At 32.2% G+C, this 21,302-nt stretch overlaps 1 protein-coding gene across 19 annotated transcripts in view; it reads right to left on the reverse strand.

The window, feature by feature from the left end:
* Positions 1-21,302, reverse strand: part of Robo2 (roundabout guidance receptor 2) — a 1,537,051-nt gene that overhangs the window by 43,355 nt on the left and 1,472,394 nt on the right. For all 19 annotated transcript variants that reach the window (XM_078044445.1, XM_078044443.1, XM_078044442.1 and 16 more), the window contains 3 exons: positions 14,270-14,452; positions 6,183-6,225; positions 4,607-4,734 (listed from right to left, as the gene is read on the reverse strand). In XM_078044445.1, coding sequence (XP_077900571.1) covers positions 4,607-4,734; positions 6,183-6,225; positions 14,270-14,452 — 354 coding nt within the window. The remainder of the gene's footprint in view (positions 1-4,606; positions 4,735-6,182; positions 6,226-14,269; positions 14,453-21,302) is intronic.

The raw sequence follows: 21,302 nt of genomic DNA on the forward strand, positions 1-21,302 counted from the left end.
TTTCACGTTGTAATACAGCAAGAGTAAAATTAAACTTCAGGAACAACACTGAATATCAATCAGTCCATTTATCATTTTGGTATGCTGAATTATCTTTACAGGATGCTTTATAATTCAGATCTGCCACCTCGCTCCTGAGCTCTTTTCCCTTTTCAGAAGAAAGACACTAAGTGAATCTAAACGAGAAATCACTAACTCTAGTATTAATCATGTACAGTTAAGATAAATCTAATTATAGTACAGTCCTTAATAATGTATGTTCTGAAAATATCACTTCATAGGACTTGAGGTCATGAAACCACTCGATCTCTTCATTATAAGACATTTCAACTGTCTTTAAAACTTTTAGATTTGATGATGCCCATAGTACTTGAAAATAAAAGTTCTTACAGAAGTATTAGCTTTTCTTTGGAATTTTATAAAAACTAAAAAAAAAATCTTCACTAACAACAGTGACAAGAAATTTATAATATATTGTGTACAGTGTGCAATTTCACTCTTTCTGAAGTTTTGAAAGTCTGGAATACCAACCTGTTTTACAAATATGTGGATATTTATTGAAATAAAGATTTTAAAGGCATCTCAGTGAGATTGTTACACATATTCACATTTTAAATTATGCTAGGTTGCATAAGCAAGAAACTTTTTGGATTTCAGAATGTGAAAATTGCTTTTCTGTCATTCTTTTTTGTGATTAATAATTATAGAATCTGATTTTAAGAAGCATTGTTCATTCTCAAGTATTAGTATCATTTTTTTTATTCTCAAAACTTTGAATATTTAATAATATATCAAAAATTGGCAAAAAAAACAGATCTTTTTTTTGCATAAGTTTTTGGGCTCTCTCCACCTATCTCTCACTGCTGAATATTTGAATATTAATTGAATAGAAATGTTTCTCCTCCATGGACCTCAGTTTCTCATATCTTGAACTTACAGTTCTCCAGAGTCCCTTCAGTTACATGTTATTGAAAGGGTTCTGTGCTCAAACAATAAAAAAAAAAAATGGAACAATGTTGTCCAAGAATATAATTCTACATAATATTACTAACAACTAAACACTAAAGTTATGGCTCTGGAAATAGAGTATCTCTCTTTCCCTGCTAGATGAAATTATAGTCAGCCTTCCAGCCTAAGTGCTTCTATATTGATTTTTGGGCTGCATGTATTGTCTTCAAATATTATTTGATCACTCCCACATTTTCAAAAACTAAATTAAATTATATCCAACATTGAAATATTGGAGGATCACACATGAATATCTGTATGTGGAGGAGAATCTTATAACATCAAATACTCTGGAACTCTGTACCAGCCCTCCATTCAACAAGCTGGCTCTGAATAAGTGCTGCTATCATTAGGAAGGACTATCCATTTAATAGTTCTTACTGTCCCCACCAACCCATCCTTAATGCTGTCTGACTGGCACTTGTTAACATTTGTTTTGGAAACCTATGAATTCGAGAAACCTTGACTCCAGTTTGGATTAGTGGTGCATCTTTTGAGTACCTTGGCTTTATTTGTATTCATGGATTTATTTTATTTTTGCCCAATGTAATTATTTGTATGAAGGACTGCCTTCCTCACGGCATCATAAGTTACTTGAAAACAGGAGCCTATTGGATATATGCCTTCATTACCGTAATTCCTCACCCACTGTTATGAGAGGAAGCGCTTGCTGATGGAATGTTTAAATGAATTTCTCATAGTTTGCATTGGTAAAATGCAAAATTATGAGATAATTAATATTTTCATTTTTCAAAATATGAAATTCATTACATTCATATATTGGTATTCTATTTGTAAAGGGAAAATGTTAGTATCCATGATTATTCTTCTAAGTGAATGTGGTTATAAAATCATACATATGAACCCAACTTCAGACTACACAGCAGTATAAATAAAATAGCAGAGGCATTAAAAATCTACCAGACGTGCAATCTATATCCACTTCTCAAATTATCTTGCTTAACTCTAGTCTCTTGACTTTAAACATGTAAATATGTTTATGTATTTTATAATTATGCAAAAGATGTAAATTTAAATATACAAAACTGTCCTACAGTATTTCTGGCACAAGTGTTTAAGTGACTATCAAATTGAAGAGAGTGTGGGTAGAAACTGGAAAAACTTTGTCTTGGCCTTGATGTTTATGCCATAAAAATAAGGTAGAAATGGAAGAAAAACCTTGCATTCTACCTTCAGTTAAATTGGACTAAGACATTTTAGATGTTAATTTATCTTGCTAGCCAACAGAAAAAGAAAATGTTTTCTCCATCTGAGGCATGTATCTCTTGATACAAAGATAGAACCTTGTGATGTTCTAATACAAAGTATAAAATAGGGAGCTATTATTGACTGATAAAAACTTTGGAAACAGAGGCAAAAATCAGTCTGCATATTAGGGGAAAGATGATCTGTTTCCTTGGTGGGGAATACTCAGACATACAAACTTCCCAGGGGAGAGTAAAGGCATACAGAGAGAAAGCAGGAAGTCAAAGAAACTTACACCTTTCTTTGTTTTCTCTCATTTAATCTGATACCTTTTGGGAGTTGATTATGCAGTTAAGCTCTGTGTGAAAACTATATATTGTCATCCATTTAATTCTAATTACACACCTATGAGGTAGGGATGGTTATCTTTATATTTTATTTTCAAGAAGGAAAAGGAGTTAATTGAAATGATATTCATAGAAATCAGGCTTATGAAATACTTAGTAACTTTATAATTTGAGGTATTACTTTATATGCAAATACATTGTTAATCCATCTTGAAGAGAAAATGCAACGATCCATGATTCCTCCAAATTAAAAAAAAAAAAAATTTAGTTGTAGGTGGACACAATGCCTTTATTTTTATTTATTGATTTTTATGTGGTGCTGAGGATTGAATCCTGTGTCTCACCCATACTAGGTGAGCACTCTACCACTGAGCCACAGGCCCAGCCCTTCTTCTTAAGTGAATATGGTTATATAGTCATACATGTGAAATCCACTGCAGCTTTTAGTAGAACTGGAACAGTTTAGCACAGCCCTGGGTCTTCCGAATTAATTCCCCAAGTGTGGAAATCTTCTAGTGTGTCTATCTAAATTTGCTTTGCTTTACAAGAATCTCCTAATTCCTCACTCCGATTTTCTACTTTTTCCATTCTCCACCCAGAAGAAGCCTGAATGATTTAAAACAGTGTTTACATCTCAGCATTCTCCTCTTAAAAATCCACCAATAATTTCTGATTACCCTATGGACAAAGTTTAAACTCTTAATGTGACTTAGAACATCTTTTATTTCTTGTCCCTTTGTGCTTTCTAACATTGTTGAACTCAACCATTAGGAAGTTCCATCTTTCCCTTCCTTCTTATCCACTCACCTACCCTCCCTTTCAGTGCTGGGTAATCAACGTAGGCCCGTGGTCATGCTGCAGAAGTCTTCTACCAATAAGCTACATTCACAGTCTCCTATTCATTTCTTAAATAGGTTGAGTGTCTGTCATTTTGTCTTTTAATTTTTTTCATTGTAGATGGACAACAATAATACCTTTATTATCTTGTTATTTTTATGTGGTGCTGAGGTTCGAACCCAGGGCCTCACATGTGCTAGGCAAAAGCTCTACCATTGAACCACAACCCCAGCCCAATGTCTCCCTTATTTCTGGTCCTTAAATTATAGTAATTTATCTCCACACACCTTCTTATACTTTTGGCTAATTCCTGTCCCTCTTTCAGATATCAATTTAAATAACACTCCTTTTACAACATTTTCTTACTCCAGTTGGGGAGCCTTTATTTCAGCCTTTCTTATCAGGGTACTGATAAGGCAGTTCAAGTCCATTTACTGTCTGCATAGTATTGTACCAGGAGAAAACTTATGTATAATTGCTGAGCCAATCAGGGAATTCTCTACTCCTCTCATCTTTATCTAAACTAACCTATCCACCAGAAGAAAAATTTCATTTGGGAGGAAGCAGTCATTATTTATATTAGATACAATTCTGTCTCTTTAGAAAAACCTATGGAGGGGAGTTTCGCATGACATTTTGGAGGTATTAGCATGTCAGCCACTTTGCATTGTTTTATCTTTGCTTTGGAATAGCAATTAATGATTGTAGAATAGAAAGTTCTCTCTGAACATGCCACCCCAACTAGTTAACTGTCTTCTTCACATGAAATATTATGGGCGTAAGGATGATCACTTTTTATACCAATATTATATTCTTTCTGACTGCCATAGTGCCAGGTACACAGGAGGTACTCAATAAATACATATTGAATGAGATTTTGAAAAATGAAATATTTGTTCCAAAAGCATAAACCCTAATTATCAGTATATTTCCTGATTTTAGTTACCTTCTACTGATATTCCTAAAAACCAAATGTATTATGAATACTTCCACATTAATAATGACCTCCTTTACTTTATTATTTAAGGTATTATAGACATACTAATTTTATAATAAAATATTTAGGAAATATACAGCAATGTTAGTATATGTGCTTTATTCTTTTAACTATGGAAGAAATACCCTCTATCTCTTAAAAATATCTGGGATATGAAGACAGAAAAAAAACCAAAATGAAAAATAACATTATTATTAAAAATTCTACTTACCTCCACGCCCAAAATTCCCAATTTCATTTGGGCCACTATTGCTGTTGTTCACTGGCAAGCTTGTGGCTGGCCATGAATCAGCAAGCCATGGATAGCTGGGATCACCCGCATTTAGAAGACCTGGACGGCTAAGGCAGAAATGAAAAGGAAATCAGTCTATGGAGCTCAATGAAAGATGTTGATGCCTGTCTCATGCACTAAAAAGAGTGAAGGAATTTAAGAAGATTTTAATTGAATTTAGAATTGAAATGTGTAGGCTCTCAAAAATTAAGGAACTTTGGCAGTTCATTAAGGCTATCTATAGATCAACCCTGTCAGTGGAAGAAGTGTCTTTGCCTGAGATCCTGTCAAAATCCACAAGAAATCAGATGTCTGCCCCGAAACTGGTGGGAATTGGCAATAGTAGTAACCCCACACAAGGTTTGATGATAAATTGACACCTCAAGGGAACAATCTTTCGGAATGGCTTCTTGGTATTAGCCATTTCCAGGACTTTGGGTTATTTTGTTCCCAGTAACTGCAGTCCCAACATGAATCTGTCCTCTCTAGCCTGTCACCCTTATTGTGAGCCTTCATGTTTGATTTAGAGGCAAAGAACTTGAAAGAAATTAATGAACAGTACTTATACTGTTCCATCAATAGCACATTTCCAAGTTCTTTAAATGGCAAAATATCAGGGGGCTATTAAGTGTTTTTCTGAAGGCAATAAAAGACACCCTGTGATCTGCTCCAGCATGTGAGTATAGTCTACAAGGAAAATTTCCTTCACATTGTATTTAATAAAGAATTCCCTTCTTTATTGTTAAAATGGGATTCTGATTCCTTTCCAGGTTATTAACATATTTACAAAGAAATAGAACATCTATAATCATTGTACTTTTTTTTGTTGTTGTTATTGATAGATCCCTTCTGGTATAATACCTAAGAGGAACATGTGTTTCTATGGAAACTGCAATGAGAAGATTCAACTGCTTCCTTGCTACATCCACTAGTTCTCATTAGACTTAATCTCTTTTTGCTAAAATATTGATTAAATGGGAGATTGGAAGTTATTACCAGAGCCTAATTACAATCTCCATATTGGCAAAGGGAAAATAGATGAGGATATATGGGTTTGTTATCAGCTTTTATCAATTTCAATTGAGTATCCAAAGTTGTGGAATCCAGTCCTATCAATCTACAGCCTATTCATCATCCATGAATCATTTACTTTGTGATCGATTATATGTAATTGTTCACTCACAGCAATTTAGTGTGAGCCAATAAGGAGTCTTAAACAACAGCAACTTCATTTGCTAATGTCTAATTAATGCAATAAACATCCTGCTAACAAATGAACACATTCCTTGTGATATTTACTACTAATTTCTTCAGGGGCATCTGGGAGATATGAAACATCTGGACTTGATTCCTCTAAAGTGTACAACAGATAGATCATTAAACCTAGTAGTAAGCCATTTAATTCCTCCTAGAATTCTCAGACTTATAAGTGATCGTTTATTACAATAATAGCTTCTTACTACAGAGTTATTCTAGTCCTGATTAAAAATACTAATAAAGAATCTCCTTAGCATACCTTCCATTACTCATTAGTCCTCCATCTCCTCTTTGAAATGTAACTGTAAAAAAAAACACAGAAAGACATGTACACACATTAGTAGTCAATATTAATTACAATTAATAACAACTGCATATTGGACCTCAGTTTAGAACTAAGCCTATGGGAATTTTAACAAAATATAATTAACATAATTGTGCAGATAGTAAAAAGCAGTGGTTTGGCTTAGGGCAAAGTCATCACTTGCTCCAACTTTAATAGAATATTTCAAGTTTCTTCAAGTCAAAAGTATGGATAAGTAAAAGTGGCAATTTGGATTTAGACATCAAACACTGTTATAAGTGGTGGACCTAGTAGTCCTGGAAGATTGTCACAACATTAATGAAGAGTTATCAAATCAAACTGTTAATATTAACATAAAACTATCTTAATTAGAAGGCATAAAGCAAAATATATACTAGAAATTGAAACAGGAGTGTTTTAACAGGTAATGTCCTTCCAACAAGATAAGAAAAACAGGTAACTGTTATTACACATTGCTTATCATCATAGACACTTTTAAGTATGCTAATAGTTACTATGAATTGAATAGGTATAATTAAAGTAGATGTAAACTGTAACTAATAGAGAATAACATATTCATGAAAATAAAATTTTAACCAATTTATACTAAATAGACTCCAATTATATGTAATGATCACAAGTTAAAGTTTTCTACAAAACTGTGTGACTTATTAACAATGTCCACTAGTATCTAGTAGAACCAAGGTCAATGAAGCCACTCCCTCCAGTCAATGTCTTCCACTCCACAAAGCTAACAATGAGCAAGTGGACTTCCAGGAACTGCCAAAGAATGTAAATATCAGTTGAGGGCCATCACCTTATCCCAAACTGTTGAAGCCAAATGTATTTAGACTTCAAAATGATTCATACCTGAAAAAGGTAATATACTTTTCATACTATAATGTTTGAAGTAGCAAATTGCACTCAAATTTATGTAATATTTGTCCAATGAAAACTGAATATGAATGATTATAAAGTCTAAAATAGCTTCACACTAGCTTGTACCAAGTTTTGCCACTAAATTACTTAACTAGAAAATTATGGACAAGGTATTTGTTAAGAAATTTATAGATTACAAAATTGCAATAAACTTGGAATTCTAAAATCAAATCAAAACAAAACAAACATAAAAGCAAGGGTCAGTTAAATCAGTCCCTGGGAATGAAAGAAAAATACCATTTTCACAGTTGTGAAAACAATACGCCTTATCTTTGGAACAGAATAATTATGTCTATTAAAAGTTGTTGCTTGGTGACTAAAAGTGAAATTAACTAAAATTTTAATGAAGGAATTCATATTTCAAGTAAACAAGCATATTTCCACTTAAGATAGACAAATGGTAGATATGTTTTCATTTGAATGGTCCTCTATAATTCTTCTGCTTTTCAAGTTTGAGCTATTAAATATGATAACTCTTTAAATTTTGTAAGTTTCCAAGCACAGTTTCCTGGGCCCATATGAAAGATCTTCTAGTAACATTGCTTTTCATGACACTACCAGGCAATATGAACATAATTCCAAAGGTCCATCAGGATTTCAAGACAGTAAAATAAATAAGGGCCTTCAAACTGGGATCTGAAATATACAACCTTTTCATTTTTTCAGGTAACACCTCAAATGCATTGTAAAACAATCCTGACATAACCTTAACATCTGCCCAGAATTGGCAGTAGACAGCTCCACAGAGATGATGAAAAAATACTGATCACTACAGAGTCACTTCAGGGCTGGGAGTCATGAATCAGCAGTGCAACTGTATCACATTGTGCCTCTTATTAATTGCTTTGAACACAATAGAATTAATCTGAAACAATTAATGCAAAAAAATTGAGCACTAGAGGTATTCAATAAAGGCCTGATTAGGACACACTCACATGTAAAAATGCATTTTCACAATGTGAAAGTGGTACAGCTAATTAGCTTTCCATCTGATGTGACTTTTCAGTTATGTGGCGTTTTAATGGAATATCAAGTGATTGTTTTACTCTGCTAAAAGGGAGTTAAGATAATGCTGTGAACATCATTGCAAATATGCAAATAAGCAGGTTCTGATGGGCTGCATCTCAAAAATGTGCTGTTTAAGAGATTTGTGAGATGCTACATAGTTCTCCCTAATTTAGATGACTTTTATTTCATCATCCAAAATTTCTGTTACCGCCATAGAAATAAAGTATAGCAGAGAAAAGAAACTGAAGCAGAGTCACAAAAATTGAGTTGTACTTAACTCTATGAGATAACCAATGGCATTTTTCATCAAATGTGAAGTTTAAAGCAGTATGACATAACACTCAAAGTACTATCAAAATATATCATTCATTAAGGTTAATTTGCAGATGTGCTAGAATATAGACCACATGGGATGGTCCATATCTGCCAGTTGAGAGCTAAATTTGGAAGCAAAATAATTAATTTCACATTCAGTATTCAGGACACATCCATTTTATTTGTGTCCTAATTGTCATTAACATTTGTTTCTCAAATGATTCTAGACTGCTAATAGTTTGTCAAATATTCTATAATGTCATTCATCTCTATCTCTGCATGCCTACTAACATAGGCAAAACTTCACAGAATATTATGGGAATACCTGAATAACTTAAAATGGGCTCCATACAATTTAGTATACACAGGAATCTTTCATTTTGCATTTTTCTATCACAGAAGAAGGAGGCAGATGAGGAAAAGAAGAGGAAGGAAAGTACAATAGGAGGAGGAAGAGAACACACACACACATATTTTCTCTTACTAACATTGGTTAGCTGTGTTTTCAAAGTGAGGGAGGAAAGGGGACATCTTTTCACACTTCTTTTTTTAATGCTTTGCTCCAAAATATTTACATTAATTTCATTTTGAAAAGTAGGACAAGAGTAACTTAGTCTATTAGGCCATCAAAAGAGACTACTAATTAGAATGAACAAATAAAACTTCTAAAATGGAAATCATATATGGCATTTTGATGAATGTTTGTGTATATATAAACGTGCAAGTGTGTGTGTATGTGTGTGTGTGTGTGTGTGTGTGTGTGTGTGTGTGTGTGTGTGGTGTGAGCGGGCATGTGTAACATAAAAATAAATGCCATTGGATACTGAAAGCTATTTTGAGGTAGTCCTCATTTATAAGAAAAGTTTAACTTGAAGGAGTGGGAATGAGGGGGTGATAGATAGATGGTGAATAATTTTTTTGTTATATTTTTTATAATTTTGAAATCACAGTGCAGTAACTTTGTGCTCATCAGAAATAAATTTGGAATAACTTAATTATTACAAGCTCTTAATCAGAAGTCTGTGTGGAATCTCAAATTAAAAGCTTACAAGGCATAACATATAGAAGTTTTGACCAAAATTGAACTGAATACTAATAATGCTTCCAGAAATTTCTCCCACATACCAGTGGGATTTTTCAAAGCTAAAACATATACAAAGTAAGTCTACTACTATCTGACAGGATTAATACTACATGTCTGCCAGAATTGGGAGGAAAATGTAACTGTGTGGTAAATTGGCATTTTGAGGTAATGAAGCTTTCAGAATGCCTATCTCTAGTAGGTCACATTTTCCTACTCCAAATGGAAACTTCATTGTTGCAGCCAATTCTCATTCTCTTTCCTGAAGTGCTTATTTGGCAAATATGAAAGCATATTAATCCTTTTTAAGAAGCATTAACTCACCCCAGATAATCAGAGTATAAAAATTCCATCAAATCTTTTAGTTGCTTTTGGATAGTACTGTCAAGTAACTTATTTCACCACCAGTTATAAAACCTATGTGTGACGTGTTTAGCATTTTCAAATTTGCTCACTCACGAATTGTTTATATTTACTGAGTTTCATAAAATGTTATCCTCAGAGAGAATATTCACAAAACATAACGTACCCTTTATACTTCTGGAAAAATACATTTGCTTTCATTAAATTTGATGATTTCAATAATCACAAATAGAAAAGTGGATAGCAGAAGTTTGAAAAGTACTGTGCATTTATCATACAGATTATAATACAGTTATATATATTAATACTGATATATTTATATGAACCTTATCAAAGCTGTATAGATATTTTTCCCCAACTTACATTGTTCTTTTTTCTATTCACAAAAACTATTACAGATATTATCAAAATATTTACTTCGAATTCAAAACCACCTAATATTTTCTATCTAAATTTCTACATTTTTTTATTGTTTATAATAGTTTAAGGACTGAATATGTTCAGCAAACAGGACCCCCATTGGCAGTGATATGGAGATTGTTAGTGCTCAGCAAAAATTAAGGTAGATAGCACTTCATGTTGCTTATAGAAGTATAATATTATTTCACTTAGGATATGATACACAGAGATGCTTTTAGTTCTTGCAGCTGCCCTTATTGCTATGGGTCAAAACCTGAGATGTGTGTTTATATCTGAAGAGTTTAAGTAAGTGATTAATATGCATATATAAAATTATAAGTTGATGTGTAACATTGTCTCAGAGGATCCTCTACTTTCTCCTATGTGAAGAGGCAAAAATGTTTAGGCCAGATTTTCCTCCCAGATGATATGAATATATAAATATACATTCAATTCTTGATATTTAATCTAAAATTTAATCCATTACTGTTCTCTGATACATCTGTTATACCCTCTGACACCTAAAAGAAAGTATTAACAGTGAGGAGCAGTTTTATTTTGTTGTTGTTGTTTCTTTTCTAAGTCTTCAAGTATAATTTTCTGCAATAATGGCAAGTTCCAGAGGAGCTACAGTATGAGTCAATGGGTAATGTTTGGCCTACATAGAGTTAGGTAAGGCATCCTACCCAGAGTTTGGATAATACCTTGCAAAACAATTCTGCACTTATACAAATTCTTTTTCCTTCCTCTAGTGGATAAACAGAAATGAAGAAGTAGGAAAAGGGAGGTTTGAAAACAAATTTAGCTTGTTTTTTTTTACAGTCAATCCAGTTACATTAAAAATACGTTTTCTAATGTAGGAAAATTCCACCAAATATTTAATTATGACCACAATTGAAGTTTGAAATAAATGTGCTATAAAGTAATTTAAATATTGACTCAAAGTTGAACCTGATTGTACAAGAAAAGGTGCTTCATCATAAATCAACAATAGAGACTGTAGATATAGATTTGATACTACATACACAATACCAGGTAGTGAAAAAATACATATACACTTCAGACTACGTTTTACAAATCAAATCACATTGCTTGAATTCTATTTGGTTTAGTTTTCACTTTTATATTGGTATATTATAGTTTTACATAATAATGGAATTCATAGTGATATATTTATACATGCACAACTCACAATTTGGTCTGCTCCATTCCCTCATACCTATCTTCTTTACCTCTCTCCTTTCTCCATATTCCCTTGTTCTAGTCTTCTGGGTCTCTTCTCTATTTTTATGATATCCCTTTCCTTTCCTTCCTTCTGATTACCTTCCTCAGTTTTTATACTATAAAATTGTAAGACTAAGAAATATGTATGAAAACCAAAATATAAACAAGCCCAACACAAGAATTTTTAAAATAATTTTTATAAGACCTTCAAGGTAAAAAGCCCTTATGAAATCTCTCCACTCTTAAACTTTAAATTTTATAAGACCTTCGAGTTAAAAAGCCTTTATGAAATCTCTCTGCTCTTTCATGTATGATTATTAGCTCACACATAAAATGTCAAAAATAGAAACAAAAGATAAATATATATTCCATTACTCATTCAAAATCCCTTGTTCTTTAAGTTATAAAAGGACAAGAATGTGAAAACTTAAAAAGGTGGAAGACAGGTTATTTTTGGAGGAAAATATGTAGAAAATATCACAAATCAGACATGTAATGCTAGGTATCTGTGGTTTGGCAAATTTTCATTTGCTTCTCATCTGGAGCAGCAGTTGCTAGAAGGCAAATTACTAGCTGAAGGGAAATTCATTCTGAGAGTAAGCCATCTATCAATTAAGTATAAAAGTTTTGAAAGGCTTTTCTCTGGCTTGGCCTTCTTCCAAAATATTTGAAGGGCATAGCACATTCCGAGTTAGCAGTTTTCTACAAGCAGATGGATATCAATCACAATGAGAAATGATAATGGGAAATGTACTATTCTTGTCAAGCTCAAAGACCAACAGATATTTTCAAATTAAGTGCATAGGTTTTGCAAAGAATGGCTGTTAAAAAAAAAAAAGAAGTAGTAGAAGAAGAAGAAAGTCAGCTTAACGTGATTGTACTAAAAGTGCAAACCTACCAACTATGAGAGATATTTCATTTGTAAGTCGTGAATGAATGAAGAAGTATGAAGTTTAAAAATGCATCATTCCAAATATGGATATATTAGAACTCTGCACTGAAGTGACTTGCATAATTCATCTTTTATTATCTTTAAAGTCAAGTGAAAGGATAAACACAAAATTGTCCTTGAATTAAATCAATTCTTCCTTAAGTTTTTTTAAATCATTTATATGTGAGGAGCAGTATTTTTAAAAAATTTTTATATGTGTGTCTCACAGAGATAAAATATTACATAATGACTGATTAAAGAAAGGGCTGATAGACAATACATTCATGGGTGAAGGCAAAGGGCTATAATGCAAAACAAGAAAGTATATGAAAGTTTTTTTAATATTCAAGACTCTATACTCAGCAGTTAGTTCTGAGCACACCTCTCTGGGAAGAATCTCTAATTGGTGCATTGGTTTAATACTTGGATGATAGAACATAAGGAATTGGGCAGCCAAGAACCATTGAGAACTGAGAATGGTAGAATGTCAACCACACGGAAACCTCTGCTCAATGGATATGCCATACTCCTTTCTCTACTCCTGGAATTTATTTTGACCAATAACTAATAAATTTAATCTTCACAAGATGCAGAGATAAGTCACAATGTCACAACTAGATTATCATTTTTAATGCTGTCAAATAACATGCAATACAACTGAATGGGTGGTATGTCGTACATTTTTCACTATGTACATATTGTATTTGATTATATTAAATCTTCTATTTTTAATGTTTTGCTAAAAAACAAATGTCTTAATAATAATTTATTTTGACAGAGCCTTTGCTGATTATTAAAAATGGAAGACCGAATATAATGTCTCAAAAACTGTTTAAATGTCTGTAGGATGATATTATTTTAAACAGGTCCGCTTACAAATTCTAGAAAGTATGAAATATTGTCAGTTTCAGATGAATTGTTGATGTTAGAGATAATATTTAATGTAAATTATGATCAAAATGTAATTGAACATAACTTCAGCATTGAATATCTTCTCTCATTTACCCACTTTACGATTTTATCTCTTTCTCTCTCTCACCTGCTCTATTCCTCCCTCCTTTGGAGATAATTTGAAGGTAACAATATCTAATGTCCTTGAAACTCTGTCTAGGATTCAAAACCAATTTATTTAAAAAAAAAATAGAACATCCAAGGTTTTTTTGTTTTATTTTGGTCTGCTGATCTGCTTCTTTCCCGTTTCCTTTTGCTCCTCTCTCCTAATTTTTTCCTTCTAAAAGGCTGCAGTTCCCACTGAAATAGACCACCCCATTTAAGTGAAGAGTAAATCACTCCATTCATGCCTCATCAGTTTTATTAATATTGGTGAGATTTTTGCTTGTTTGTATTTTCCTTCTGGGACATTTCCTATTGCAATCTACATGCTGACATACTACAAGCTAGATTCCAAATCTCTCCTTTATTTTCCTTTTGTGTTTTAGTAATGCTGTTGCCTAAACAGATTTTTCAAAGAATGGCTTCATAGTGTTCAAAGTATTTGCGTGTGGTTTTGAAGAACTAGTTGAGAAAAGCAGCTGAACATTTTATCACTGTGCACTCTCATTACGCTTCACTGGAGATACAAGCAAAAAGATTGCCTAAAGTCATAAAGTGATATGGTCAAGAGTAGTATGTGAAAGTAGGTTGTTTATCATCACATTTTACAGAGCAGGATTTTAAAACAAGCCCAAATCATTCATTTGTTCTTTCATATACTTTTTTTTTCTTTCCTTTCATTACATTCCTAAAGATAAGAGGTTTTCTTAACTGTAAATAGTCTCTTACCAGCATAATTACTGAGGCCCTTTCTCTTCTTTCTTCGCCAATACAACCAGATGCTAAAGCCCATCAAAATTACCCAGCAGGCACCACCAATACCAGCTATAAAAGCCGGTTGCTTCACAACATCAGTGATTTGTTCAGTTATGCTGTTATTGTTTTCAGTAATGACAACTTCATTCCTTCCTCCTACAGAAGAAACAACAGTGTTAGTAAATACGAAGACAAAAATAAATGCAGAATACATACGGGGTGCATCAAAGGCACAGAAAATCCCTGTAAGCTCAAATAGTATTTGTTCTGTCCTGTAATTGTGACAATCATCAACATACATATGTTGCATGTTTAAAAAGAAGAATTGAGGCATGTTCTTTAAAAGCATGACTAAGAATATTGTTCTCTTTTTTTTTGTTTGTTTTGGTTTGCTAAAATTCTGAACCATTTCTTGATCTATATCCTTATAAATAAGGACTCACACAAGTACTGGGAATTTAAACAATAGTAATTTTTCTTGAGTTAAGCAAAATATTTTTAAAAATAGTTCTCAGAAAAGGAAGCAACTACAGCATTTAACACAGGTATGTACCAATTGATTTTGGGCCATGGATCTGTTTATATTCAAATGTTCCTGGTACACAAAACTATATAATTTCATGTTACCCTTTCCTTTTGTACAACTATGCTTTAACTTTCTCAAAGAAAAACTGCTATACAAAATCATTATAGTCATAAAAATGTCTTTTTGTAGAGATCAGCATGTATAATTAAAACCTAATGAAAAGGTAAATCTCATGTATTTGACTAATTTAACAATATGATTAAATATCAAATATGAGAAACAACTTTAAAATGATTTTAAGATCTTCATAACTAAAAAATACAAAGATTATTCTGGATGTGGTCATGTTTTGAAAATTTAGATCTCTCAAAAAAAATTTTTAAAATTTCAATCTATATTTTTAATAAGTTTTAAACTCATGGAATCAAAACATCATTAGAGAGTGAACATTCAGATACTTATTTAATAAATAAAGAAATTCAGACCTTGGGAATTAAGTGATTTGTAAAGTAAATATCATATTTAGTGAGTGTCTAATCAAAGACCTTCAAAAATTGAATTGCAAGCAAAATATATGGCACATTTCAGTGTATTACATGAAAAGTATGTGTAGGACTGTCATTACCTTATGGCAATGTAACTATTATAAAGAGGATGTCCTTGAAGTCGTGGATTGGAGTACCATCTCTGTCACTTAACTAACTAGGTAAGCAATGAACTTATGTAAGATAACTAATCTTAAGTCTCTGTTTGAGTTAGTCGGCAACAACATTGTCTACTTCATTCATTTGGGGAAGATTCAAGGAGATGATACATATAAAGAGGTTAATAGATGCACAGTATCTTTTTCACTGAAAATTATGACTCACATAATGGTAAGAGTTTTACTTTAAGAGCATTTCTGTTAAATTCATGGCATCATGAATTATCTAGATTTGAAAAAGTAGATTTACTACTTTTAATACAAATAACTTTGGGGAATGAAATATAAGTCAAACTGTGAATGACTAGTTTACCACACTCTTCCCCCTTTCTCCTGGAGCAGAAAATTATATCTCCCAGACTCACATGGAGTTGAGTACAACAAAGTGACTGAATGTTAAGTAATAGTGTGTAGGCACAAATGATGCACAACACCTTGGGCCCTAACCCATTACTTTCTGTAACAATACTTGACACTCTTTATGTTTCCTTACATGTTAGACAGAGACAAAGGGTCTATTGGAGGATGCTGAATCTCTAAGAGATAATAGGGCTAAGTTTGGATACAAGGTTCCTGGAACACTATATGGGACCCTGAAACCTTATTTTCCATTCTGATGACCTGTCTTACACTAGACTATAAATAAGGGTATAAAGACCTTTTATTTTGTGAATACAATCAAAATGAAGGCTTATTGTTAATCTGCTTATATTTCCTTATACATACTTATATTTCATTCCCAAAAGTTATTTTGTATTAATTTCCAGTTTTAAAACCAGACTCACTTAGGTAGTAAGTCTACTTTTTCCTCCAATAAGTTTACCCATAAACATACATATAAACACAACCAAAACTTTACTTAAAATAGTTTGCATTTTCAGTACTAAATTTGCTGATTTTCTTAACTATTAACAGTTACCTAAAAGAAAATAAATACCTTCTAGTGCAAAGAGAAAAGAAAAATTTCCCTTCATTTTTATAAAGAGTCAATAGAATATTATTTAGTATGGTACAATACTTATTTTGCCAAGGTGTGTTACTATTTTTTAATGTTCCTTGCATTTTTGAAATAATGTTATCAGTTGGACTAATTAGAGCACAGACAAGGATGTGTGTGACCTGTAACGCTCCATTGTTCCTGCAGACAAAAAATATAATGAAATATAATGTCTCCCTCCCATTGGAGAGTAATGAAGAACAAAACTAATTTGTTGGACTAAAAATTAATTAGACACATCAGATTCAATTGTACCTATTACTGTGAAAGTTTGCAGCTGTTCCACATATTATTACCAACTATGTAATGTAAGCGTGAAAAGGCCAAATGATTAGAGAGACAATAGATATATTACTAATCAAGACTCTCGAAAACCGTAAATCAATGAAAAATTTTTACATGAAATATTGCTTGATAGTTACGTATGTGAACAAATGGTGTTGCATTTTTTGTGCCTTTAAGTTTTACGAATGATATGGGCTTATGGACACGTTCATATAAAAGTTACTTTTCCATGGAAAACTGTAGAAAAAAGAATAACACTGATTTTAAGCTTGCATTAGGTCATACATTATATTTTTCAATATTTTAATTAATGGTCTCCTTATGGAATCTTTTGAAATGAAGAAAACTGAGAGGGAAGAGATAAAACAGTACATTTGGTCTGGCATAGGACAAATGTAAAATGAGGAACCAGAAATTACATCAAATGACAATATGCAATTTAATTAAAGCAAAGGGGAAATAAGAGAGAGCTTGTGTCACTTCAATGCTGTTTCCAGTACTGAATTAGCAATAAGGAGAGCATAAATTGAAACAGAAAGGAGATTAGCCATCACTATTCAACTAGGAATAACAGTTGTGTAGATAATGTTATCAGACAAGATGTGAAGGTAGATATGGAGTGATAATTAAAGAAACAATTAGGAGCTTTCTCACTACAACAGTAGGTATTAAAAAGAAATAAATCTCTTCAGACAAATAGACTTTTGGGGGCTGAACTCTGCTTGTGTATGTATGTGTGTGTGCACATGCATCTACTCAATTACTATAATTCTACCTTCTATCATTACCCCTCAGTCACAACATATTCTAATTATCTGAAGAGAAGATAGTAAAATAATTTACTAGATATTTTTAATTTCATAGGAAAATTTGAATCTTTCTATGGTACCCTAAAATTTTTTTAAAATACTCATTATTCATTTGGAGACTCTATCTCTTGTAAATGATTGAAAAGCTAATGAAAACTTTTTGATTTAGGGGCTGGGGATGTGGCTCAAGCGGTAGCGCGCTCGCCTGGCATGCGTGCGGCCCGGGTTCGATCCTCAGCACCACATACCAACAAAGATGTTGTGTCCGCCGAGAACTAAAAAATAAATATTAAAAATTCTCTCTCTCTCTCTCTCTCTCTTTAAAAAAAAAAGAAAACTTTTTGATTTAAAATAATCTCAATTCACTTTATTAGTTTATGATACTATAAAACTGTTCAGCATATAACTTTGATTGTCATGACAAGGGATTGGTTATATCTTATATTTGTTATTTTTTCTTTGCCTCCAAGAGTCATAGCTCTCCAATATATTGGGAATCAAATAGTCACTAGGAAAAGATAAAAATGCCCTTCCTTAAGAAATATACTTATTTCTAAAGTATATAAAAATAAAACATGAAATGCAAATATAGTTATTTGGTAATCTGACTTATCTTCAAGTTATAATAATTATATTTAATAAATCCATTATATATACATATATACATATACATAAATTGACTTTATTAATTTATGTTACTATAAAACCATATATATATATATATATATATATATATATATATGTATGTATATAGTAGGCAGACACAAAAAATAAGTTTCTTACTTATCTAGGGGCACTCACATTGAACTATTGCATTTAAACATGCTTCATATATAGTTTTTAGGGAAACAATTAATGGCATACTTCTAAATACTGTAAAAGAAATAAATATGTGTTTATGTGTGTATATATATATTATATTATTATATACATATATATTATTATATATGTATCTATGTATCAGTTAAATCCTTTTGGGTATACCTGTATTTCTTTCTTATTCCAATTTATCTTAGAAAATCTCAGAAGGGTAAGATTGTAGGTTTCCCTCCGGTTAAGAAATTAATTCAGTTTGTACAACTAATTAAGAAAGGGAAGGCAATTTAAAGAAAAGGTAATACTTTAACTTTCTCTCTTCAATGTTATTAATATATAAAACAGAAAACTCAGGTAATCTAAATGTTTTAACATTATGACTGAGTTTAAATATATACATATTAAATACTTTTCAGTAGAAATAATCATCTAGTCACTAGCAATATAGCCTCTATATACTACTTCAAAAAAATAAACAGAATAATGGGATTGGTGTTATGGTTTGGATCTTAAAATTTCCCCCAAGGATCTCATGTGTCAGGCAATGCAAGAGTGCTCAGAAGGTGAAATGATTAGATTATGCAAGCTGTACCCTCATCAGTGGATTAATGCACTTGATAGATTAATAAATTGAACAGACTACTGTGTTAACTGTAGGCAGGTGGGGCAGGGCTGGAGGAAATAGGATACTGTGGGCGTGGCCTGGACTATATCTGTCCAAGCTTTTTTCTCCTCTCTTTCTCTCTCTGCTTCCTTCCTGCCATGAGATGAAACTTTTCCTCTAGTAGGCCCTTCTGCCATAATTATCTGCCTCACTTCAGGCCCAGAGCAATGCAGTTGGACAACCATGAACTAAATCTCTGACACCATGAGCCCAAAGTAAACTTTCCCTCCTCAAAGTTGTTCCTGTCAGGTATTTTGGTCATGGAATCTAAAAGCTAACTGGCTTATACAAATGCATGACAGATATTTTGAAAATATATAAATTCTGGGAAAAATATTTTAAATACTTTTAAAAAAATTAATGGCCCTTCCAAGCAATAAGAACAGAGCTAATTGAAAGAGATTTGACTCTTGAGATTAAAAAAAAAAGCTCTATTAGGGGAAATATGTATTGATAAGCCCCCTCCACCTTAGAGATATACTTAGCTCATGCAATATAGGGAAGCCAGAGCCCAGTCTCAAAAGTCACATTCTTAAGGGTATGATGAGCCAGAAGATAGAGTTCAGGACTGCAATACTTACTGAAAATTAAGGGGAAAACTATGAGCAAAAGGAAGCAGTGGAGAGTGAATTCCCAAATCTCCAAATGACCCCCCTCCCTAAATCTTAGGGTGAATCCTGAATTATGCATGTAGGAATAAGATTGCAAGGATCTCATGAAAATCAAAAACTAGAAAGATGAAAGACTGAAGAGAGGTTTCATCTGATAGCTATTAAAAATAACTTAATGATTGAAGTTTAAATTTCATCACGTTAGGGAGATCCCATAAATATATTACAATTTTCATTGAAATCCTAGGAGGGCCATGCCTTCAAAGTAAATATCAAACCAAGATTTTGCTCTAAGAATAAAGAGAACACATAAACAATCCCACACTGACATAATAAAAAAAAAAAAAAGAAAAAATTCCAGGTATTTACCTAGATTGTATTCTAGAACAAACTTAACATACTTTAACAGATAATACAATTTTTATAATGTTATCAGCAATAATCAGTATAGAATAAATATTACCAGACATGCAAAAATAAGCAAACAATAACAACAAACTAGAAAAATATACCCCAAGGTAAAAAAACTAGAAAATATACTCAATAAAAATATACCTTGATACAACACAGACATTGAAATCAGGAGAAATGGGTTTTAAAGCAGTTGTTATAATGTGGTTATAGATTTAAAATGTTAAAGTCACAATGAATGAATCTATAGAAAATATCAGAGGGAAATTAAAAATATAAAAGAAAGGAAATAGAAATTGGATATCAGAAAAATATAATATATTAAGTGAATATCTCCTTGGATAATTTTACCTCTACCCAGGAAGAAGTAGCAGGCATGGGACATGTGCAAACATCACAAGCAAGACCAGATTAAATACATAAGAAAAAGAATGTTATTGTGATCTCTGAGATACAGGAATGAAACAGGGGATCTTTACTATTTCACAGATTTCCAAATGGAGACAGTTTTGAACATGTGATGCAGTATAGGTCACCCAGACATGACTGAGATCATTCATGAACTGATGACAAGGAGGCACTGGGAAAGCTCAGGGATTAAATTTATGGAGCAGAGTATCAGGTGCATAGCAGTAACCAAAATTTTTTTTTCTTATTTTAAATTTATTTGAAAGATGGTTGTGTCCTTACAGAAAAAAAAAAAACAATCATGCACTATAATTTACACACTGATAATTATTACAAATTTAGAAATAAATGGTATGGCTAATTAAATAGGATGAGAGAAAGAAATGAAATTTTACTTCAGATCCTTGTAGGAAATCTTAGAGAAGCCATTACAAATATAGAAGGGGCTGAGGCTATGGCTCAGTTGGTAGAGTGCTTGCCTTGCATGCATAAAGGCCCTGGGTTTGATCAGCACTAAAAACAACAATAACAACAACAAAAAACAAATATAGAAACATATTTAAAAATCCATTAGTGGAGATAAAATATAAAACTGAAAGTTCCTAAGTTTGTACAAAGAATGCAGAAAGTAACACAGATAACCCATAGCAAGTTGATAATTTTAAATTCCAACGTGTCAATAAATACACTAATGATAATCTGAACACCATGATTAATAGGCAAAAATAATCAGTATACATGAATAATGAGACCTGTTAGTTTGTAAATTAAATAAC

The sequence above is a fragment of the Ictidomys tridecemlineatus genome, chromosome 3, assembly GCF_052094955.1.
Source record: "Ictidomys tridecemlineatus isolate mIctTri1 chromosome 3, mIctTri1.hap1, whole genome shotgun sequence".
NCBI lineage: Eukaryota > Metazoa > Chordata > Mammalia > Rodentia > Sciuridae > Ictidomys > Ictidomys tridecemlineatus.